Source organism: Carcharodon carcharias, chromosome 13 (assembly GCF_017639515.1).
Source record: "Carcharodon carcharias isolate sCarCar2 chromosome 13, sCarCar2.pri, whole genome shotgun sequence".
NCBI classification, from domain to species: Eukaryota; Metazoa; Chordata; class Chondrichthyes; order Lamniformes; family Lamnidae; genus Carcharodon; species Carcharodon carcharias.
In genome coordinates this window covers 119,750,206-119,770,483 of record NC_054479.1, presented here as the reverse complement: position 1 = coordinate 119,770,483, position 20,278 = coordinate 119,750,206, and the positions used below count along the sequence as shown (strand labels likewise).

Sequence of the window (20,278 nt, the reverse complement as noted above, 5' to 3'; positions counted from 1 at the left end):
GACATAAAGAGGTTGCAGATGGATATAGGTTGAGTGAGTGGACAAAAATCTGGTAGATAAAGTATAATGTAAGAAAATATGAAGTTGTTCACTTTTTGGCAGGAAGAATAAAAAAGCAGCGTATTGCTTAAACAGAGAACGGCTGCAGAATTCCAAGGTGCAGAGGGATCTAGGTGTCCCAGTATCTTTACAGTGCAGAGGAAGGCCACTTGGCCATTGAGCCTGCACTGGCTCTCTGAAAGAGCATTCCACCTAGTCACACTCCCCTGCCTTATCCCCTTAGCCTTGCACATTCTCTCTTTTCAGGTAGCAATCCAATCCCCTTTTGAAAACCTCGATCAAACCTGCCTCCACCACCCTTTCAGGAAGTTTGTTTCAGACTCCAGCCACCCTCTGGGTGAAAAAATTTTTCCTCACCTCACATTTATTCCTTTTGCCAATTATTTTAAATCTGTGCCCTCTAGTTCTTGATGTTCTCTTGAGTGGGAACAGTTTCTCACTATTTACCCTGGCCTTACCCCTCATGACCTTGAATACCTCTATCAAGTCTCCTCTCAGCCTTCTTTTCTCCAAGGAAAACAGTCCCAAACTCTCCAATCTACCCTCATAGCTACAGTCCTTCATCCAGTGAATCATTCTTGTGAATCCCCTCTGTACCACCCTCCAATGTCTTCACATCCTTCCTCAAGTTTGGCACCCAGAATTGGATGCAGTACTCCAGATGAGGCCTAACTAGAGTCTTATACAAGTTCAATATGACCTCCTTACTCTTGTACTCAATGCCCCTAATAATAAAGCTTAAGGTATTATATGCTTTATTAGCTGCTCTCAACACACTCTGCCATGTTCAAGGACCTATGTACGTATACACCAAGGTCCCTTTGTTCCTGCACTTCCCTTAAAGGTTCGCACTTTATTTTGTTCTGTTCCACCATATCTTTCCTGCCAAAACAAATCACCTCACACTTCTCTGCATTGAACTTCATCTGCCGCTTGTCCTCCCAATCCACCAACATGTCTATGTCCTTTTGAAGTTCCAGACTATCCCTGTCATAGTTGACAACCTTTCCAATCTTCGTATCATATGCAAATTTTGAAATCATGCCCAGCACACCACAGTCTAGGTCATTAATATACATCAGGAAGATCAAGGGCCCCAACACTGGCCCCTGAGGCACTCCACTACGAATCTTCCCCCAATCTGAAAAATAACCATTCACCACTACTGTTTTCTGTCACTCAGCCAATTTCTTATCCAAGTGTCTACTTTCCCTTTTATTCCATAACCTAGAATTTTGCTGAAGGCTGTTGTGTGGCACTGTATCAAATGCCATTTGAAAATCCATACGCACCACATCAACAGCATTTCCTCTATCAACTTTCTCTGTTAGCTCCTCAAAAAAAACTCCAAGCTAGTTAAATATGATTTTCCCTTGAACCCATGCTAGCTTTCCTTTTACCCTGCACTTGTCTAAGTGATTATTGATCTTATCCCGTACTATAATTTCCAGAAGTTTCCCTACAACTGAGGTCAAACTGATTGGCCTGTAATTGCCAGTTTTATCCTTGCACCCCTTTTTGAACAAGGGTGTAACATTCGCAGTTCAATCCTCTGGCACCTCCCTTGTGTCTAAGGAAGACTGAAAGATTATCACTAGTGCCTCTGCAATTTCCACTCTCACTTCTCTAAGTACCCTTGGTTGCATCTCAACTGGTCCTGGTTCCTTATCTATTTTAAGCAGAGATAGCCTTTCCAACATCTCTTTCCTCTCGATTATAAGTTCTCCCAATGTACCAGTTACCTCCTCTCTCACCTCGACTTGAGTAGCAAGTTCTTTCTTTGTAAAGACAGGTGCAAAGTACTCGTTCAACAGCTCCGTTATTTTTCCAGCCTCTACATGCAAGTCCCCTTTTCTTTGGTCCCTAATCGGCCCCACTCTTTCTTTTACCATCCTTTTATTATTTACATGCTTATAAATGACCTTGGGATTCCCTTTTATGTTTGCTGTCAGCCTCTTTTCATGCTCTCTCTTTGCTTTTCTTATTAGTTTCTTCACTTCCTCTCTGGTCCTTCTATATTCAGCCTGATTCTCCATTGTATTTTTTACCTGACATCTGCCATATGTGCACTTCTTCCTTTTCACCATTATCTCTATCTCTTGTCATCCAGGGTGCCCTGGCTTTATTTGCCCTACCTTTCCCCTTCAAGGGAATATACCTTGACATTGCCTGCAATATTTTTCTTTGAAGGTGTCCCACTGTTCAGCCACTGTCTTTTCTGCCAACATTTGATTCCAACTCACTCAACTCAGATGCATTCTCACCCCATCGAAGTTGGCTTTCCCCCAATTAATTATCCCTGCTCTGGATTGTTCTCTGTCCTTTTCTGTGATTAACCTAAACATTACGATACAATGATCGCTGTCCCCTAGAGGGTCTCCCATTGATATTTGATCCACTTGGGCCAACTCATTCCCCAGAACCAGGTCCAAAAGTGCATGTCCTCTCGTTGGACTGGAAACATACTACATGAGTCACAAGAAGTTAGTATGCAGGTACAGTAAGTAATTAAGGCTAACGGAATGCTATCTTTTATTATGAAAGAAGTTGAACATAAGGGCATAAGGATGTTATGCTTTAGTTATACAGGGCATTGGTGAGACCACATCTTGAATATTGCGTGCAGTTTGGTCTCCTTATTTAAGGAAGGACATAAGTGCATTGGAGGTGGTTCAGAGGAGGTTTACTAGATTACTACTTGGAATGAGTGGGTAGCCTTATGAGGAAAGGTTAGACAGACTGGGCTTGTTTCTGGAATTTAAGAGTGAAAGGTGACTTGATTGAAGTGTATGGAAGACGGTGGCATAGTGGTATTGTCACTGGTAATCCGGAGACCCAGGGTAATGCTCTGGGGATCCGGGTTTGAATCCTACCATGGCAGATGGTGGAATTTGAATTCAGTAAAAATCTGGAATTATAAGTCTAATGATCATGAAACCATTGTTGGTTGTTGTAAAACCCATCTGGTTCAGCTAATGTGATTGACTCTTAATTGCCTTTTTTCAGAGGGTCTTTAGGGTTGGGCAATAAATGCTGGCCTAGGCAGCACGAACAAATAATATAATAATAGTATTGACAAAGTGGACATGGAAATTATGTGCCCTTTTGGGTCAGATGAGGAGAAATTTTTTCTGAGGGTCGTGTGACTTTGGAACTCAGCCTTTGAAGGCAGAGGAGGCAGGGTTGTTGAAAATTTTAAAGTCAGAAGTAGGTAGATTCTTAGGCAAGGGAATCAAAGGTTATTGGGGGTAGATGGGAATATGGAATTCAAATCACAAACAGATCAGCCATGATCTTACTAAATGGTGGAGCAGGCTCGAGGGGCCAAATGGCCTACTTCTATTTCATATGCTTTTATCATAGTATCTTTACAGTGCAGAAGGAGGCCATTCGGCCCATTACGTCTGCACGGGCTCTCTGGAAGAGCATTTCACCTAGTCCCACTCCCCTGCCTTATCCCTGTAACCTCGCACATTCTCTCTTTTCAGGTAGCAATCCAATTCCCTTTTGAATACCTAAACCGAACCTGCCTCCATCAGGTAGGTTGTTCCAGACTCCAACCACCCTGTGGGTGAAAAAATCTTTCTCCACATCACATTTACTCCTTTTGCCAATTATTTTGAACCTGTGCCCTGTGTTTTTGATGTTCTCATGAGTGGGAACAGTTTCTTACTGCTTACCCTGTCCACACCCCTCAGGATCTTGAATACCAATATCAAGTCTCCTCTCGGCCTTCTTTTCTCTAAGGAAAAGAGTCCCAACTTCTCCAATCTATCCTTATTGTTGGAATCATTCTTGTGAGTCTCCTCTGTACTCTTTCCAAAGCCTTCATATCTTTTCTCGAGTATGGCACCCAGAACTGGACACAGTATTCCAGATGAGGCCAGTATTCAAGGAAAGTCATGGAGTCCTTCCAGTATCCTTGCCAGTGGTTATCCTCAACCATCATGTAAAACTATTTGCGATTTTATGTGTAAATTGGCTGTTGTGTTCTCTAAATCGCAATAGTGACTGTATGTCACAAAAAACTTCATAGGCAGTCAGGTACTTTGGGGTGGCTATTATTTGATTAGGTTTTCACCTATCCGAGGTAGCCAGAGCCATCTTCAACAATGTATTTTTTTCCCAGCCTTGCTCCATTATCTCTGAAATCCCCAAGGATCTGTTTTGGGGCACTCTTAACCTGTATGTTGCTCCTTGGCAAAATCATGTACAAACATGGTGTCAGCCTCTAGATGTATGCTGATGACTCCCAAATCTATCACTTTACCACCTCTCTTGTCAGTCTTAGGCAAGGGGCAATTTCCTCTAGTTGAACCTTGGGGAAGCTGAAGCCTTGCCTGTTTCTGCCCCTGCCTACTAACAATTTCCATCAATTCATCAGATCCTCCAGCCAAACCACTGTCTCTGGTTGCATACCAGTGTTCTATTCAACTCTGGACCAAACTTGTCCAAACCCTAATTTTTTTCCAACACAAAGACCATCAATTCTTATATCAGTAATGTTGCCCATTTATCCCTGAAACCCTCACCTTTGTACAAACTCAACTTTAAATGCTGTCCTGGTCAGCCTTTCATTCTCCATCCTCTGTAAGCCTCACTTTATCCAAATCTGCGCAGCCTCTAACCTGTCCTGCTTATCTATCATGACCACCTTCAGTTTTCTCCTGGTCTTCAAATAACTTCCATTTAAAATTCTGTCCTTGTAGTTAGTTCTTTTTGTGCTGCTCCCTATCTCTCCTACATGCTTTTTTTTCTGCAGAGCACACCACTTCCTACACCAAGATGTTTTAACTTTCTTCCGACTCAAATCTGCTCTGCATTCCCTTTCCCTTCAACCCATCGTTGCCCTAGCAATTATTTATTCCTATTCAGTGCTATTAAAACATATTAACTGGTTATTGTTTCACTGCTGTTCATGGAACCTTGCTGTGTACAAAATGGCTGTAAAGCACTTTGTGACACCCAGTGTTCTGAAATTCTCTCCCTAAATTTCTTGGCCTCCAACTTCCTTGACTCCTTTTAAAATCCTCCATAAAACCAAAATCTGGTCTAGCTTTTAGTCACTCCTCTTCCCAGTGTATGTCCTTGTCTGGTTACTTGGTCTCACCAACACTTCAAATTTAAAATTCTCATCCTTGTTTTTAAATCTCCCTATGACTTTGCCGCTCAATTTCTCCTTCTCCAGCACTGAACACACTCCATCTCCCACTTAGGACTCTGTATTCCTCTGACTCTGCGCTCTTGTGCATCCCCTTTTCTTCGCCTCACGATTGGCAGCTAAGCCTTCAGCCCTCTTGATGCCATATAATGAACTTCCCTCCTTAAATCTGCCTGTCCACTTCTCTCTCCTTTTAAAACTCTTCTTAAAACAAGCATCCCTTTGGTTAAGCTTTAACAACAAATTTGCATCTATATTGTGTCTTTAAACATGGTGAAATGTTCCAAGATGCTTTGCAGGACCATTAGCAAACAAAATTTAATTCTGAACTACATAAGGAGATATTAGGACAGATGATCAAATGTTTGGTCAGGCTAGCTTTAAAGAGAGAGAGGTAAAGTGGTCTATGGCCTAGGCAGTTAAAAGCGTAGCCACCAACGGTTGAGCAATTTTAAAATAGGAAATGTGCAAGGGGCCAGAATTGGAGGAGGATAGAGATCATAAAGGGTTGGAGGAGTTTAGAGATATAGGGCGGTGTGAAGCCTTGAAGGGATTTGAAAACAAAGATGAGAATTTTAAAAGGGAGACATCTCAGCAACAGGAGACCAGTAGTTCAACAAACAGAGGGTGATGGGTGAATGGGACTTGGTGTGAGTTAGAATATGGGTTGTCGAAATTTTGAAGAGCTCAGGTGAAAGATGGAGGCTAAATAGGAGTCCATCAGAATAGTCAAGTTTAAAGGTGAAAAGAACATGGGTTTCAGTGGTGAGGAACTGGGTCAGCCTGGTGATGTTATGAAGGTGGAAGGCGGCGCCCTTGGTGGTCGTGCGGATATGTGGTCTGAAGCTTAGCTCAGTCAAATATAATACCAAGGTTGCAGATGCCTGGTCCAGCCTTAGTGGCCAGGGCGAGGGATGGAGTCAGTGTCTAGGGAGCAGAGTTTGTGGCATGGACCAAAGTCAGCGGCTTCTGTCTCCCCAATATTTATTTGGGGGAAAACTGCGGCACATCCAGTACTCAGTGTCAGACAATGTGAAAAACCTGAGCCAGTGTAACAGTCGAGAGAGGTAAAGGTGAGATAGAGCTGGGTGTTATTGGCGTATTTGTGGAACTTTGCATTTGTATTTTCAGATGATGTTTCCAAAGGGCAGCATGTAGGTACAAAATAGGAGGGTGCCAAGGATAAACTTTGGACCCCAGAAATAATGGTGTGGGAGTGGAAAGGGAAACAATTGTTGGTGATTCTATGGAGATGACAAAATGGAAGAGTATGGAACCAGGTGATCCATTCAGCTGGTTGACATTGGAGAGGCACTGGAGGAGAATGACGTGGCTGGCCAGACGAAAGGCTGCAGATGAGTTGAGAAGAATGAGGAAGGATAGGTTACAATGCTCAGCTACATGTTATTTGTGACTTGCCAAGAGCCATTTCAATGGAAACATGATTGGAGGGATTCAAACATTGAGTTCTAGGAAAGATGGGCATAGATTTGGGAAGCAACAGCATGTTGAAGGACTCTGGAGAGGAAAGGGAGGTTGGAAATGGGGTGAAAGTTTGCAAAGGTGGTGAGATCAAAGTTTTTTTTTGAGGAGAAATGTGATAACGTTGATAAAAGGGAGATAGCCAGTACCTGAGGAGAAGGAGCCATTATCTATCAGCTAATCCAGGGTCCAGGAAGGAAATCTGAATGATCACTATGGTGGGAATAGAGTCAGTGGAGCAGGAGATGGGTCATGTGGACAAGATGAGCTCAGAGAGGACATGAGGGGAGATAGGAAAAATAGAGAAAGATGCAAGTTCAGAGTTGGGTGGGGGGAGCTTCAGGGGAGGTTTTGAACTGGTTGGCTGAGGAACCGACCATGACAATTGAACAGATGGTATTAACCTTCGTGATCATGAATTCCTTGAGCATGTTGGAGGTGGAGGAGACAAGAGGGGGGATGTTAAGATTGTTAATGAAAAGAAACTGGGAGTTATGATCTTGGAATAATTATGTTAGCCCTCCTGTTATCAACTTCTTTTGCTTTACACCTATTTTTTCCCTTTGTGTCTCCTTAGACCTTGGGACTTTTATGTTAAGTGCATTGTGTAAATACATGAAACAAGCAAAATACTGCAGATGCCAGAAAGCTGAAACCAAATTTTTCACCATTATCCATTTAATCATTCCTATCACAGACCTTTCCCTTTTGTCTTTCCCACACTTTTCCCCTGGCTTGTACATACTTAATAACTGTTATCTCTAACTCTTCTCCAAATCTGATGACTGATCATTGACCTAAAGTGTTTATTTAAATATAGTTTCATTAAATTGGATTTTGAAAGTCTGTTTTGTGATCAGAAGATCCTAAGCCAGTCACAAATGTATAATGTTACGAACAGGAGAGGGGCAGTTCAAACTGCACTGATTTTCTCTTACCACCTGTCCGTAAATAGAAGGTGCTTTGAATTAGTTTTTTAAAAGAATAAGTGATGGTGTGCGTTCCCAATCCCACGTTTTTTTGTGTGATCCAATTGTACTAATAATCCACAGCAAACTCGAGTTTGGATTAACTCAGAAGGTTTATTTTACACATTCAAAACCTGAAGAAAGATTGTTTGCCACTTCCCACTCCACACATTCACACAGTAAAGGGGTATAGAGAAAGAGCTGTACAGTATGAAGGCCATAGAAAAATGAATATTAATTCACATGTGTTGAAGAGTCCAAAGTCAGAATCCAGAGGGTGTTTCTTTCATGGTGGGCTTTCATTCCTGTGTGTTTCTGGCTGGTTAAACGATATGAAAATCCTTGAAATGAATGATGATGCTGCACAATGGGCTTTTCTGTGCTTAGACCACTTGACAGGCATTGATCAGAGACTTTTAAAACTCAAGCAGGCTTTGTGGAGTTGAGACTGCTTTCCCAGCCTGGACACTGGAGTTCTGTCCAGTTGATGTTAATACTGCAGTCTGGCTATGAAGACCAGAGGTGTAATATTAAACTGTCTAAAAGGCTGGAGGCTTGGATCATGTGACCCTCCTCCACAATGACTTCAATTGTGAAGAATTCTTTTGCCCTTGGAACCCCTGGGGATAGCAACCAGACAGAGGGCCAACCCTTCTTAATTTTCTTTAGAGAAAGGCCAGTGTTAAAAATAAATAGCAATAAGGATAAAGTTTTTAAATATATATAGCGGTGGGTTTCTTTCCATGTTGTAGGAACCCAACAACTGGATGATATATATTGTTGGAACCGGTCCCTGGGTGAGGTCCCACAATTTGTTAACTTCCCCAATGGGACCCCAATTTTGTTATACTCCTGCGTAAGGGGGAGTGAGCTAGCTCCCCTTCTTTATTCAACCCCCCTTGATTGGTCATGACAAGATTAATTTAAAGGGGATCCCATCCCCATGGGTACTGTTTCTCAGTCCAAATGTATTTGTTTTAGGAGCCAATTTAACCAGGCTTTCTAGAATCAAAAAAGGAGTAAGTTTATTAGTTGCTAAAAACCCAAGGAAAAAATAATAAAAATGCAATACATGCACACAGACCAGAAATGAAAAGTTGAGTCCAAATATAAGTTTTTAATAATGTCTTTGGCTTGTCTGAGGAGTAGATGGTGAAACGTTGAGGCCGTTAAGTTGGGTGATTCAGGTAGAGCTGGCTTTGGCAGTTTAGCAGTTGTTCTGGAGACACGTTCTGCAGGTTGGCTGAAAAGGCTGGCCTATTTCCTTCCTGATTGTGGCTTTGCTGACTTGCCTTGAGCAACAGAGAGAGAGAGCCTTTGCCTGCAAGCTGCAGAGGTGCCTAGTTGATCACCTGCTGTCACTCTCTCAGCACACTAGTACACACAGATCAGGTCTTTAGCTAGCTTTTTAACCCAGTTCCTTGTGTATTCCTGGAAGTTAAAAAACAAATATGCCTTTCATTCAGAGTCCGTTTTCTTTCAACTCAGACCATTCCCAAGTTCTGAGATATAACCTAACAGGAGATGTTTTGGATTTCTGCTGAGCTGTGGCAGTCTCCATTGTCTCTGCAACCACAGAAGATTAAAGTTCAGTCTTTTGCATTTCATCTCTTCCTTTCAAGTTTCTCTGTCTGAAGTAGGCCTTGATACATTTTTAGGTGTGACATTCCATGTTCTTTCTGTACTAGTTGGTCAAGTATAATCCACGTAGGAATTTTCCAGAAAGTGGTTACTTTACATTCTCAGCCATCTTTTGCTCAGTGTCTTTGATTGTATGTCTTTTTTTCAAAAAACGTGTCTTCCTTAAAATTTCAATATACCCGTAAGTAATTCGGGGTTGTAATCCACTGTCGTGACAATATTTTAAACAGAAGCTTATCCTGTGGGTTATTGTCATGTTCCAGTATGTTATGAACTCTCAGTCAATACTTTCCTCCTCCTCCTCCTCCGGGAGGTATCATGCCCTAAGAGGCATTGGCGACCATGAGCATCCAATGAATTGGTCTGCAATTATGCTTGGCAAATATTTCAGTGGTTTGCCATTGCCTTCTGCAGTAAGGCTGACCAGGAGACTCTCCTGCTCTTTACTGCCTGCCATGAAGCATATTAGAAGGATTTATAGGCTGATATTCAACCAGATTGGCCACGTTATGCATACATCTTCCATGGTCATCAAGTCCTGGAGAGTTTCTGGCCCAGAGATAGGGACACTACCATCGCACCACAAGATCTCCAATCAATACCTAGCCTTTTGTGGTTTTAAAAAATGTACAAAAATATGGCTGCCTGAGGATTACCTGACTTCCATTGTGGGTTGAAACACTCACCTGTCTCAAGGTCTCAAGGGGGAATAAAAGGAACTTTCCAGACTGATGTTGATTCTGCCTTTTCCTGAAACTAATTCAAAAGAGTAATTTCAAATTCAATGGGTCATTCAGATACAAAGACACTAGCTGCCTCAAACGCTTAAAGTGTGAAAGTTATATACCTGACTACTTTATAAAGGGACAAGGCTTTACCCTGATCCTGACTCCTACCAGAGGAATTTCTAATCTTCGGGTGCTAATGTCCTTTGTGATGGACGATAATCAAATTTTAAAGAAATGTACCAACCCCCTTTACAATTCTAAGACAGATCTCCGGCCAATGGAGACTGTATGCCTGCAAAGGACAAAAGGGACCTGTCTCCTATATTAAACACTTCAAGATTCCAGACTTGGGAAAATACATCCTTTGTTCAACACTCAGGAGAAAAAGTAGGATGTATGACACATGCCACCCATGGGGTGCCAGAACCTGTAATATTGCTGTGCAGAACTGAACCCAGGCAGTCTACTATTTTATCATCTAACAGGTAGCAGCAGAAAGAGCTCTGTCCAGTTACATTGCTTGGCCCTCCTCTATGCTGAGCTACTGGAATGTTAGAATTTATGTATCTGTACCTTCAAGACTAATTCATCTCTACGTGCCTGCTCCCATCATGGAAGTCCTCGCTACTGGAAAGAAGGATCACCCTGCAACAGGTTCAGCCTACTAACCACTGAAGGAATAGCCACTGGACTTTCTGATTGTGGACTCTGGACTCATGCAAAACCATAATTCTTATTTTTATCATGGCCTTTGCCGTGACTCCCTTTTGTTCCCTATCCCTCTTTTATTGTAAGCATGCAAAAAATGGCTGATGTTGTGAAACCCCTTCCTGTGTTTTTTTTTGTGTGTAAAATAAATTACCCCTCTTATTTTATCTTAACTCAAGTTGCTGTGGGTTATTAATAGAGCATTGGATAACCCCAAAACTGAAGGTTTGGGGAAAATATGCCACCACTTTTAAAAGGGAAAAATCAGAAACGCCTTTCTGTTTATGGACGGGTAGTGAGACAAATCAGGACTGCTTAAATTGAACCCCCTCCTGTCCGTAACACATCATATAGGGTATATAATTGGCCTGGCCACCCAACTTATTTAGAAAAGGACTTTGGATTTGTAATAGGTCATATGGTGAGACAGCCTTGATTGTGGCCTTTTAAAAACATCAAGAAATTGTAATGGACAGAAATCCATCAGGCAGCCTTCAAACTAGATGCAAGTCAACTACACAGCCCAGGTAATAAACAACCATACCTTGTTGGGGAGATGCCTTCTCCCACTTTCCTGTTCTAACTTCAAGTTCACCTGAGAACCAACCTCCTGGGAATTCAACTACAGGAAGCCTCACAGCTTAGTGATTCTGCTGCATACAAGACCTTCACTTCAACTAAAAGCATCAACTGATTTAAGAAACTACGGGCCTGCCACGAAAGAGAGACTGAGTCAACTATACTTTGTAGTCACATTTTTTTTTTCATCTGTATCTAATCCTTATGTGAATGAAAGTGTGTATGAGTTGAGTGAGTGGGAGACCTCACATTTTTAAACCTCCAGAGCAAGTGTGGGATAATAAAAAAAACTTTATTTTAAAACTCAAAAAAGCTTGCTGCTGGAATTATTTAACATGGAACAACCGCTCTAAGGGTAAGAAAATACACACACCTGACATACAAAATATATTGATCGCGGACAGTAAGAAAACACATTTGTCCATGACATTAGTATTTTCTCTTTTTCTGTGAAACATGGTCATTACCAATTTGAAATTAACAATACGCATTTTCTTTTTCTAACATAATGTTTTCAAATTCTAGGTATCAGCAATTTATTGGTGCTATAGTATGTAATTTTGTTTTTTTGGTATTGTTGATGACAGAAAATTAAACCTAATTCCATTGCTTGTTTTTTTATAGTGGATTCACTGAAAGAGACACTTGAAACAGCTTCCACAACATTTGATTAAAAACTTCATTTCCAGTATGGATGTTTCTGAAATAAGTCTCTACAATGTCAGCCGCCCAGTTTTTAACCAGGAATCTTTTCAAGCACGTCTACATAGGAAGGAGAAACTAAAGTCGTCTAGAAGCGCAAAGTTACTGCAGTATTTTCGGTATGTTTTGTAAGTTGCTATTTTATGATGAGCTTCAATGTTACAAACTATAGTGGAGCTGGACTAATTGTCATGACATAAAAGCAAAATAGTGTGAATGCTGAAAATCTGAAATAAAGTGCTGGAAAAACTCAGCAGGTTTGGGAGCATGTATGGAGAGGGAAACAGTTAACGTTTCAAGTCCAGTTTGACTCTTAAGAACTGGATTTTGAAAGAGTCATATTGGACTCAACACTAACTCTGTTTCTCTCTTCAAAATGCTGCCAGACCTGCTGAGTTTTTCCAGCACTTTGTTTTTCCTTGAAATAAAATTTGTCTTATTGATTTCCTTTGTTTTGTTTTGAAGAACTGTAATTTCTCTCTCTCCTTCTGAAGCCATTTACATCACTGTCCAAGTGAGTGACCCACTCTGTGGTTAGCCACTAGCATTGATTTGCCATTAATTTATTCAGCTTTGCCCTCCCAACCTCTCCCGAAGAGGGAAGTGTTGGTCGGAAGTTGCAGTGTCGAGCAATCTGATATGAATTCACCAAGTTATTGTGGGACTATGCCATGTGAAACTTGCATTAAACTCTGCTGATAAACATTATTTTGTTGGAAGGCTTATTCAAGTATTTTTGTTGTGATACAATGAGCATGTACAGAACCAATTCCCCTCAATGTGCTCTGTTTTGATGTTGTGTCTTTGACTCAACATCAAAACCAATTTTCTTTACTGTATTCAGGTGTTACCTCCAGTAACTAGTTCCATTGTCCATATGACATCGTAATCAAGTGTTATTTCAGAAGGAGGACCTACTTAGAATTTATTTTCCGTAACTACCTTAAAGGAAACTTAGACTTTTCGTGGAAATACGTTTCATTTTTGGGAGTTCTCACTCTGACTCCCCAAATGGCTAATTGCTTAATTCTGTGATAATGAGCCATGAATAGGAAGATCCTAGGTTCACCTGCAGTGAGTTAAATTGATTTCAGTTAGGCCAACATAAGGACATTATATTTAGTTTCAGTGAGTTCAGAGGTCAGTTATGCACAAGTGTGGTTCAATGTGGATTAGATTAACTGGTGCCATTTGCACTTGATACATCAGATATCTTAATCTATCTACAATTTGTCATAGAATTATAGAATCTTACAACACAAACTTAGGTCTTTTGGCTCATATCCCAGCTTCTCCCCCACAACAACCCTCCCCCCACCCCAATAAATTTGCAAATTAGTCCTTTTCAAAAATATGTCTAGTTGCCTTTTGAAAGCTCCTATGAAACTTGATTGTACAATTCTTTTCAGTTTGATCCTAAAAACCCTCTGGTTGAGAAGGGGGAAGAAATTCTTATTTTACTTATAGTTTCTCTGCAAATTTATTATAAATATGACCTGTAGTTACCAACTCACTTGCCAGAAGAAACAAAGTAGGGAGAAATATCAAAGCCCCCTCAACATTTTGAATATCTCTAAGTCTTCCCTTAACCCTGTATGCTGAAAGGAGAACAGTCTCAGTTTCTCCAATCTCTCATCCCAATTATCATGCTGGCAAACCTCCTCTCCACGTTGTTCCATCCAGTACGGAACATTTCACATTTATCATCATTAAATTGCATGCCACGTTTACCTAGTTCGCCAGTCTCTCTGTTCTCTAGTTGTCTGTTACACTGCAGCATGTATTTGTCTCACTTGATTAGATCAGGTAAGACACCAGCTGCCAATTGGCATACATTATTTGGCAATGCAAGAGCATAGAAAACTGCTCCTGGACAAGTTAAAAACCTAACTTTTTATAAATCCGTTTAGCATTGTTTTTATACAAGATTATTATATAGTGATGCCCTGAATTTCTATGCAAACTTTATGCAGTCTCAGGCAACAGAATTTCATCAAGCTTGATGATGCAAAATTCTGAAATGTAGTACATGTAATGTGCAAACATGAGTAGATGAAATGCAGTATGACTGATATATTTGAAATAAATAATTATGGTTCATATCAAAACAGTACTTAGCCACAGCAGCCATTGTTTAGAATAATTTGGCATTTTGCATTGGTGAGTAGAAGCACCCATTTACAGAATGAGTCAGTTCTGGCGTATGTTGTGACTATTTACAAAGGTTATGCAAATTTCTTGAGCTCTTTAGTATTAAGTCTATGGGACGATTGTTTTATCTTCCTATTTATTAACTATCAGTGCTCTTACTGAATGGTCTGTTGCTCTTTTTCAGTTGAGCTGCGACACTAGGTTACTTGTAAAAACTGAGCACTAACTTAATGCAGAAAATGAATCTAACCTTGGATCTTCTAACTTACATATCTTGGTACTGTACAAAACATTGTAGTTCTTTATTGCTTTATAAACAATGAATTCTGTTTTTAAATTAATATGCCATGGTTGTATCCTTCCTAACCAGTTTGAAACCTTGAATACATAGAACGTATTTAAATTGTGTTCTCATGATTCTCATCCTGCCTGTCACAGTATAATGAACATATGCACTTCAATGGCTTATTTTTCTGAGGCTGTGCAATTATGCCTCGGTTATTTCATTATTCCATGCTTCCTTTAATGTGCTTTAACTTGAGCTGTACCCCTCCTCCAACATGCCCTCAAACTTCTGTTTGTCATGTGCAGCTGGCTTTTACACTGCGTGGTCCATTTCAGATTGTTGCACAGTTACACACTTGCACATCTTAAAGGGAACATTGCTTGTGTGTGGTGCAATCCTGATTCTGCAGTTGCACGCCGCTCAACTTAGAAGGAATATTGCATTCCACCATTCTTGACTCCTGCTATCCGACTGTCTCATGTTGAGTTATAAGTGAGACAGAACTTTATCCAACTTGAACATTGTGAACATCAAAACCTCCCTATTTAGCAACTAATGCAGTTTCTGTATCTTAGCCCTTAATTCTGTTGTCCTAAATAGCTGATTGTTTATGCTAGACCCTACAGTGTAAAACATCTGTATCCTCGTTGACCCTAAGTTAAGATTCACACCCCATATTCTGTAATCAATGTCACTTATTTCCATTCTGAATGTTTGGTTGTCTTTACCCATATGTCAAACTACTGTCAGTAAAATATTCTTCTGTGGCTAAGTTTTCCATCAAATGCACAATATCCATTCCTAAGTGCTGCTCATTATATCTTGCATCCTTTTGACTTCCATTAGCTCGCCATTTCCATGGCATTGATTTCAAAATAGACCAAGTCCATCCAATGCCTCACCCTGCTACTTTCTTTCAACCCTATGTCCCAGCACATTGTTTTGATGTTTGAATCTTTCCTGCTGTGTGTAGCACCCCACCGTCTGCCCCATTTTCAGTGCCAGAGCCTTTAGCCATCATGGCCGTCCGCTCTAAAATTCTCATCCACTTTCCCTACCTGCAAAAGTTATCCTGAAATAAAGCTGAAAATCTGCTTGCCCACTACTTTAACCTGACAACACCAAAAAAAACTTACTCTCATCACCATCCACCAGAAATAAATTTCAAGCACTTGGTCCAAAGCTTATTAGGGCACTGTGTGGAAGACCTTACCTCCTGCCCATGCCAATTTTCTATTTCAGCTGAATTCTAATTAATTAACCACAATACTTATTTATTTTGTTTTCTCTAGCTGTTCAACAGAGAAGGCCAAGTCAATGTTCATCAGCTTTTTTCCCATTCTGGAATGGCTACCCAAATATCCAGTAAAGGAGTATTTATTAGGAGACATAATTTCTGGTTTGAGCACTGGAGTGATGCAGCTACCTCAAAGTAAATATGAAAATTATTTATGCTTTTGAAGTGAAAATGTGTTTGGAAATTATTATTAGATTTTATTTTTCAGTATTTTAGGTCTTGCTCATGCTCAGTTGGATTGCATAGCATGAGAACTGCTATATTTTCTCTAGTCTACCCAACACCCTCCCAAGATTTATTGTTCAACATGCAAGTTGTGTAAATAGGAGAAAATAAATTCCAATCTGCACATTTTTTGTAAATATGTCTGAATGTTGAATTGAATATAATCACGGATCTTTAAACAACACAAAATAATGTTAAATTAAGCTAAAAGACCAAAATCTATTGTGCAGAACACAATCAACAGCATTGCTAAGACTGGAAGATAAGGTAAATTAGGAAATAATCATCAAAGAGGTGGTAAACTTGAGTTTTTAAAGCATGAAGATTATGGGAGAAAATCAGAACCAAGGAAGTTCCAAAGTTTTGTATCTCTCAACAGTGGTAAAATGGAATTAATTACTTTACTGACACACAAGGCACTGCAGAATGAAAGCAGCAATTGGGTCAAAGGCTGTTCATCACTAAATATCTCTTGACCTTTTTTTGCCCCTGTATTCTGACGAACAGATCTCCTCAAACTCCTTTCCATTGTTGCACCAACCACCTCCTACTTGGACTCTCAAACACTCATTCCCTCTTACAAATTAAGATTTGTATTTAAATACATCACAACCTCCTAAAACATTTTGTATCCAATAAAGTACTTTTTGAAGTGTAGTCACTGTTGTAGTGTATGAAAAGCAGCAGTTTGTGCACAACAACCTCCCATTATGACCTCTATAGAGACTGATAATGTTTTTAAAAATTCAAGCTTCCAGTTGTTAGCTGAAAGAATGGCAGAGCAAGATTTCGCGTGTTAAACTTTTACTGTAACAAATGATGAAAAACACTATTGATTAAACACTGTTTCTTTTTGCTGGCAACTTTATACTTTAAGCTACAGAAAGGAACATTCCCTTTTGTACATAATTACATGTTGCACTCTCCAGAACAGATTTTACTGCTGGTGGTGATGAATGTTAATTTGTAAAAGGCTGACTTTGAAAGTTTCCAATGTCAAGCATGCTTTTCTCTCTGTTGACCACAGAACCTCTACTGCCTATCTCTCATATTCATTGATTTGTAGGGGACCCTGTAACCTGATCTCAAAAATAGCTTCCCAGCCCACTTCCCCATGATAATGTGAAATACATTAATCTTGCATCCAGGTAGAAATGCTAATTGGCTATCCTTGATCCCTAATCTTTTTCATCTTAGAAGTAAATGGACAGGTCATAGCACAACTATTTACAACTCGATACCTACAACACCTTTCTGGAATTTGGGAGACTCAGGATCAACTCATTGCAAAACCAGAGACTGCTGCCATTGTCTCCAAGATTAAGTACCTGCATCACCTTTTCAATAAAGTAATCTAAGCCTTCCCATAATCTCTAACAATCAAGTTACCCAGGCTTACTGTCAGACAGACTGTAGAACAGGTCACATGGCCCCCTTCATTTACCTTAAATTTAAAGCCACAGTCCCAAAATATCTTCTAAACCTCATCATTGTTTGTGGGAGTGTGTTACAATTAAATAAATGATCAGTTAATCTGCTTAGTAGTTAGTTGAAGGCTTTCTTCGATGCACCACTTTAAAAACAGGTGTCAAAGCTCACCTTTTATGTCTTTTAGTTCCAGTAAGTTAGAAATAACCACACTTTAGACTCAAAATGCTAGAGCTTCATTAAATGTATTTATTTCAGCACGCCATGTAGCTGGTGAATTGATAGACTGTTACTCAGCATATGACTGCAGTGTAGCAACAAAATGTAGCACCCCAGATGTATTTCTTTACGAATAATATGATAACATAATATCATTATTGTTCCTTCTGGCTCTTGACTCATTGCTAACTTCCTTCTCATATTTAAAGTCAGTTTTACTTATTCATTGCTAGTTACATGCTTGCCAAACTACTTGAATGCCTTCAATATAGTATAACTAATTGGCATGTTTAGGATCACTTCAATGACACTAAGCAGCAAATACAATCTTAGCTTTAAAAAGCAGAAAATACTGAAAATATTCAGCAGGCCTGGCGAGAGAATTAGAGTTAACATTTCAGGTAGATGACCTTTTGCCAAAACTGTGGTTTGCGGGTGGTAGTGCGGTCACAGTACGAAATTGAAAGGCTGTATAGCGCCCAATTGAAAGATGAGGTACTGTTCCTTACATTGAGCTTCACTAGAACAATGCAGTAGGCTGAGCACAGAGATGATCACTCCCCACCCCCCACCCCCAACATTTTGTTTCCTTCCCTTTGCAGGTTTCAGTTGCTCCCTTATTTCCACCTGATCTGGGCACATCTTTTGTTTCTTTTCTTGCCCCATCACCATTCCCCTTGGTCATCTTAGACTAACTCTCCTGTCATTCAATCTCTTCTGTCTTTCACCCTATCACAGCCCTTCATTTTGTCCCTTTACCCAATCGCTTCTTGCTCAAAACTTATTACATTTCTAACTTTTCCCAGTTCTGATTAAAGGTCATGGATCTGAAATGTTAACTCTCTTTCTCTGTCCACAGATGCTGCCATGTCTACTGAGTATTTCCAGCATTTTCTGTTTTTATTTACAACATCCGCTGTATTCTGCTTTACAATCATAGCTTTGTTGATTTAAAGACTGGCAACAAACCAGTAATTAAAACATTAATATTAGAAAGGGGAGAAATCAGTGAGCATTGTTGGGGTGCTCCCAAAGCATAAATTATGCTGTTGATTCTTAAAGCTCAATTTTTGGAGCAAATTATAATAATGATTAAAGTGCTGTCACTTTTTTTTTGGATCTTGTTAACTTTAATGTGCATTTCCCAATGAAAATCATTTGATGGCCACTAATGACCATCCAGCAAACCAAGAGTGAGCCTCTTGCCTTGTGCAACACTGACCTGTTGTCAGTTGTTTCAAAGAATGTGGTACTGCACTAGAAAAATCTAGCACATAACACTGCACAAAAATGTATTCCTTGCAGCATATTTTGGGCAATATCTGCGGAGTGACTTTGTATAGAACACTCAATTATAAAGTTGAAGAATTCTAATATGAACAATTAAGTGCTTGACTTGGGCATCTTTTAAAGTTGACTGAGCAATATCTTTTGTGTATAAATAACTTGATAGACCTATGAATTACAACCAACATTTTGTTAATTTTGCTTTCCACCTGGCTGCTCTATTATTTGGTGGTATTTTTGTTCTTTTATTAAATAATGCCAGCTGTATTTGTGTGTTTTTTCTTTTCTGTCTAGGTTTAGCATATGCCTTATTGGCAGCTGTGCCCCCTGTATTTGGGCTCTATACTTCATTTTTTCCTGTCCTGTTATACATGGTCTTTGGGTCATCAAGACATGTGTCAATAGGTATGTTGTAGTTGAGTTTAGATATGCCATTGTTCTACTTAGTCAATTTGATGATTAAAATGACATGTAACATTCTTCTGCTTTGTTTTAATCAACTTACATTTATACAGTGCTTTTAATGTAGAAAAGTGTGCCAAGGTGCTTTACAGGAGTATATTCAGACAAAAATGGATGCTGAATTTAAAAAATGCAATGGTATGAGATGCATGTCAAAAAGGTTGATCAGAAATGGGTTTTAAGGAAGGTTGAAGGAGCTGCAGAAAGATTCTAGGGTCTAGAGTGTTGAAAATTTGTCCACCATTTGTGATTCAAAAGGAGTTGGATGGGTGCACAAGAAGGCAGTCGTTGGAATGCAGCGTTCTCAGAAGATTGTAGGGCTGGAGCAAGTTAGAGATGAGGAGGAGGGGAGGCCATGATGGGATTTAAACACAAGGATGAGAAGCCTAAATTGGAAGCATGGGGCAATAGGGAGCCAGTGTAGACTCTGCATAGAAACTTTGTGCAGGATGGAATATGCCTGAGCTGAAATTCAGATAGGAGACCAATTGGAAGAGCATTGAATAGTAAAATCTGGGAGGTGCTGAAGGCATATGTGAGGGTTTTGGTAACACATGATGGGCTGAGATGGGAAATATTAGAGATGGAAGTTGGTTAACTTTGTGTTGGCGAGGGTATAGATTTGAAAAGCTGACCTCAGCTTTGGGTAAAATAGAATGATTGAGTATAGTCTTGTTCAAGCTGAGATATTGATCAGGAAGGAGGATTAAATTAATGATGAGGTATGAAGTTAGTGGCCGGACTGGATGTTGGGCAAACAGTTTGACAACACCAAGGAGTTGAGAGAGCTGGCGGCATGTTAGAACTAGATAACATTGACATATATGTTGAACCTGATCTCGTAATTTGGATTATATCACCATGGGGGACCATGTTGATGATGAAGATCGAGGC

The 20,278-nt window shown here is 40.0% G+C and overlaps 1 protein-coding gene across 8 annotated transcripts in view; it reads left to right on the top strand.

Moving 5' to 3' along the window:
* slc26a5 (solute carrier family 26 member 5) overlaps positions 1-20,278 on the top strand; it is a 74,654-nt gene that overhangs the window by 22,682 nt on the left and 31,694 nt on the right. For 7 of the 8 annotated variants that reach the window (XR_005944751.1, XM_041202381.1, XM_041202380.1 and 4 more), the window contains exons 2-4: positions 11,952-12,148; positions 15,759-15,898; positions 19,217-19,327. Coding sequence is in view for 7 of the 8 variants with exons in the window: in XM_041202381.1 (XP_041058315.1) it covers positions 12,018-12,148; positions 15,759-15,898; positions 19,217-19,327 (382 nt within the window). In the remaining variant the exon portion in view is untranslated. The remainder of the gene's footprint in view (positions 1-11,951; positions 12,149-15,758; positions 15,899-19,216; positions 19,328-20,278) is intronic. The other variant, XM_041202385.1, reaches the window with a different exon arrangement.